The 4,281-nt window shown below is 38.8% G+C and overlaps 3 protein-coding genes across 3 annotated transcripts in view; 2 read left to right on the forward strand and 1 right to left on the reverse strand.

Moving 5' to 3' along the window:
* On the forward strand, positions 1–732 carry LOC118737870 (26S proteasome non-ATPase regulatory subunit 1-like; the record flags this gene model as incomplete). The annotated part of the gene is given in 1 exon segment (XM_036468670.1): positions 1–732. A coding segment is annotated over 1 exon segment (627 nt), but the record flags the coding sequence as incomplete, so codon positions are not given.
* On the reverse strand, positions 635–1,397 carry LOC118737873 (UDP-N-acetylglucosamine transferase subunit ALG13 homolog). Its single transcript, XM_036468675.1, has one exon. The coding sequence runs from the start codon at positions 1,289–1,291 to the stop codon at positions 779–781; it is 513 nt and encodes a 170-aa protein (XP_036324568.1). The 5' UTR covers positions 1,292–1,397; the 3' UTR covers positions 635–778.
* Positions 1,398–4,137: 2,740 nt separating this feature from the next.
* The window catches only part of LOC118737865 (GPALPP motifs-containing protein 1), a 130,857-nt gene continuing 130,713 nt past the window's right edge, over positions 4,138–4,281 (forward strand). The window contains exon 1 of the mRNA XM_036468663.1: positions 4,138–4,244. The gene's annotated coding sequence lies outside the window, so the exon portion shown is untranslated. The remainder of the gene's footprint in view (positions 4,245–4,281) is intronic.

Here is a 4,281-nt window from a genome sequence, read left to right on the forward strand (position 1 = left end):
AAACCATCTCTCTATGCTTATCCAGCACCGTTGGAAGAAAAGAAATCAGAGGAGCGTGAGAAAGTGGCCACCGCTGTTCTCTCAATAGCTGCACGCCAAAAGAGACGCGAAATCGCTGATAAGAAGGAAGAAGATAACAAGATGGATGTAGATGAGGACAGCAAAGACTCAAAGAAAGACGATAAAAAAATGGATGTAGACGAGAAAGTAGAGAAAAAAGAAGATAAGAAAAAGAAAGAGGAGAAAGAAAAGAAAAAAGACGATGATAAAGAGAAGGAGAAAGATAAGGAAGCCGGCGAAAAGAAGAAAGATGAAAAAGAAAAGGACAAGGAAAAAGAGAAAGAGAAAGAAAAGGAAAAGAAGGACAAGAAAGAACCTGAACCGAATTTTGAGATCTTGCAAAATCCCGCTCGTGTTGTCCGTCAACAACTCAAGGTCATTAGCGTGGCTGAAGCACAGGCTTTCATACCGCTGAAGGATGTTACCATAGGTGGTATTATTGTATTGCAACACACAGGCAAATCTGCTGAACAGGAGCTAGTTGAACCTGTAGCTGCTTATGGACCCAAAAACGATGAAGCTAAGGAACCCGAGCCTCCAGAGCCATTCGAGTACATAGAAGACTAAATGGGAATGCTTTTTATCATTTTGTAATTTTATTGTAGTCTTTGGAAACTAAACATATTTTTCGTGTTTCACATTTATCAATAATAAAAATCATATAAACACCAATTCTAATCTAATTTTATACTTATACTTCATGACAAGTACTAACAAACTACGCTGTCATCATCTCATTTAAGTACCTGACAAAGGTGTGCATATTATTGCTATTTTCATATGGTTTTAACTTAGTTTCATCGGCTTGTTCTATGGTTTTAGCAAGTCCCTGTACTCTGCAATAAAATAAGTATCCTTCTTCGCTTAGCTGTTCTGCTAGTTCTTTTTGATGATTGTCCATTAGTCTATCGTTAATCACTATAATACCAGGTCGTGCGTGATTAAGTATATCCATGCAAGTTCCAGCTCCCGCGTGGCCTATTATCAAGTCGGCATTCAGAATATCAGTTCTTGGAGTTTCGAGCTTGAAGTCGTATTGTTCAATATAAATTCCATATGCTTTACGAATGTTGTCGGTATTTTGCACTGGCCTACCATGACCGTACTGTATGATTAAGTTTCGACATCCTCGCTGCTGTAGAGTTCTCAAAACTTGAGCGGATACAACTTCTTCAACAAGTTCGTCGAATCTGGTAGTGCCCACTGTGACGTAAATGGCTTTGAAACTCATGTTTTATAGATACACTTGTTCCGACAATTTCCACCTTGCAAATTGATAAACAAAGGAGTAGATTGTCATATTTTTTCACGTATGATAAAACTTGGTCACTCTAACTGGGCTACCAGAAAGTTCAAAATTAAATGAATTTCTTTCCTGTGACACACATTTTAGGTGCGTTCGTTTAAAATCTGCGTGTGTGAATCGGTAACAAAGTTCTATGGGGAAAGCTTTTGAATAATATTTTCACTATAGTGAGACAGTTTTGCCAATTTGCTGTGTGAAATGAAATCATTTCTGACAGCAGTAAATTTTTGATAACCGCAGATTTATTCGGAATAAACCATTAAAAATTGAAGTGAAATTAATATTTTAAGAAAACATCTACCATCACTGATTGCATTTCATCAATTTAAGCTTTTGTTCTACGAAAAATTACACACAGCAACAAAAATATCCAAAATAGTACGCGAACAGAAAATTTGCAGAAACTTGCTAGTTAGACGAACAGCTGATATAATTTTTTTTTTACATTCAAAAGTGTAAAATTTAAAACGTACGAAAAGTCATCACAAAGTGTTATACTGACACACTTTCCCTGCAAAAATCGTTGGACCATGTAGTCTATTTGTGGTATATTGGAGTACTTACAAAAGTGCTCCTCTGTCATGCTGTAGCGGACCAACTCGTGTCTCTGCACCAGCTTATTGTTACCCGATCACTGCTCGCGTTTTAACGAAATGTGATTGAAGTTAAGCATTTTAAAGTACATTTGCATGTCTGGCTGTAGCTGAACGTGTAGAGATGCTAGCTGTTATTTCTTAGCTCCCAGCATGTTCGGGTTCGAATGTCGTCAGAGGCAACATGTAATTTTTAATTTTTGTTTTTGGTTTTTATTCATTTCAAAAAAAGCATCTGCGAAGTGAAGAACGACAGCGTGTACAAACGAAAAAATATAACGACAATGTCATTGGAGTATGTTAGGAGTAGTTTTGTGCTACTCTGATGTAATGCAGATATGGAGTATATGGTCCTGCCCTAGGACATCGCAATGTTAATTGAACCATATTTTTTATATGAATTGTGGTTAATTTTGGAGTACTCCTTGGTCCTTCGGGAGTACTCTTTACATGCATGCATGGAGTAGTCGCGATTTTTGCAGGGTTATTGATTAAACAAATAACTACTTATTTCTTACAAGTTTAATTATTGCGAATTGCTGTTGGCAAAAATTTATCCGGGTACGGTTTAGTAAGTGGCCCACCTATTTCGGGGTATTGCGTCCAAAGGGGTGACCCGATCCAAAAAAAAGTTGCACACACTTGTAGCCAAGGGTCTACCCATTACTTTAACATCCACTATTGTAATTTTTGGTCACTAATTTATTTACAAATTGGGTTTGAAATATGCCCTTTTTTGTAAAATTCGGAAAATAGCTCACATTTATCACTCCTATTTTCCTTAAAGCAGCCACTTCACTAATGCATTTTTATATTCCCCTTCACTTTAAACTTTATTCGACTTGTTACAACTTTCTTTATTACTTTAATTTTAATCTATCAATCACAATTTATTAAATGAAAACATCTTCAAAACCACGCGTTTGCCTTTGGTTGCATATGCACATTAAATGGTGGCGTTTAGCTGTCAAACTGCTAAATATACAAGAAGGATGAGAGACAAAAGAAAATATGATATAACCCAGTCAGCATTAAAAATATAAACCTTTCCATGGAAAATATGTATTTACTGTCCCTGTGGCTCCTTTCGCTGAGGGTTATAATCCCTAAGTGCGGCCGAAGGCCGCCTACGCAGAAAGGTGTTCTATGCAAAAGGTTTTCGGCCCCCTTTCTTTGGCACCACAGAAAGGAGAATTCTACTGCCTGAGGGTTATAATCCCTAAGTGCGGCCGAAGGCCGCCTACGCAGAAAGGTGTTCTATGCAAAAGGTGTTCGGCCCCTTTTCTTTGGCACCACAGGAAGGATAATTCTACTGCCTGAGGGTTATAATCCCTAAGTGCGGCCGAAGGCCGCCTACGCAGAAAGGTGTTCTACGCAGAAAGGTGTTCGGCCCCTTTTCTTTGGCACCACAGAAAGGAGAATTCTACTGCCTGAGGGTTATAATCCCTAAGTGCGGCCGAAGGCCGCCTACGCAGAAAGGTGTTCTCTGCAAAAGGTGTTCAACCCCCTTTCTTTGGCAACACAGAAGAGAATTCTACGTAGTGAGGGTTATAATCCCTAAGTGCGGCCGAACATTTCTATCTGTCGCTTTTTTCTTAATTTCACAATATTGTTAGTTAATTTTTTCCCCATCATTTTTTTTTTTTAAATCGTCTGATAACCAACTTGGGATAATTTCTTTTATTTAAAAATCCCACGTTTTTCGTTAGTTGGGTTATATTCCACTTGAAACTGCTCAGTTTGCCTCGGAAAATTACGTTTTTACCCCATTTTCAAACGGTTCCCTAGGGGTCTGTGGGAGGTCCCCAAGGGGGGGGGTGGGGCTTTTCGTAAAGTGGCGACTGTCCCCTTTCGAATGAGGGGGGTTTGGGGGGGCCCCGCCCCCTCCCCCTCCGCCCCCCACCCCAAAAACGGTGGGCCAATAACTAAACATTTCCCATTTATCCAGCAGAAACCAGCAGCTTCCCCTCAAAATGAAATGTCACTTTGCTCTCTCAATTTCGCCTACTTTGCAATTTTTTTGCGTACTCGAACGCGAAAACCTGTAAGTTGTGGTTAAACATTAACAATTAACAGCTACGCGAACGCAACTTTTATTAATCAACGTATTTTTTTTTCCAGAACGGCTACACTCACATACAGCTGATGAGATGCTTCTTCTTTTTCTAGTTTATCCCCTAAAAACTGAAGGGCGAAGGATAATTCAATGGAGTCGATTTTGTGAGAATACACATACAAATGTGTAAATTAAATTAATCAAAGGCCTGACATCAAGAAAAGTAGAAGTAAATATATTGATAATTTTCTGGCATGGGTATTTTC

This window comes from Rhagoletis pomonella, unplaced genomic scaffold, assembly GCF_013731165.1.
Source record: "Rhagoletis pomonella isolate Grant_MI unplaced genomic scaffold, Rhpom_1.0 Rhpom_scaffold_00004, whole genome shotgun sequence".
NCBI classification, from domain to species: Eukaryota; Metazoa; Arthropoda; class Insecta; order Diptera; family Tephritidae; genus Rhagoletis; species Rhagoletis pomonella.

Excerpts from the sequence above, each read along its gene's own strand:
- LOC118737873 (XM_036468675.1), bottom strand. The coding sequence starts at position 1,291 with ATGAGTTTCAAAGCCATTTACGTCACAGTGGGCACTACCAGATTCGAC.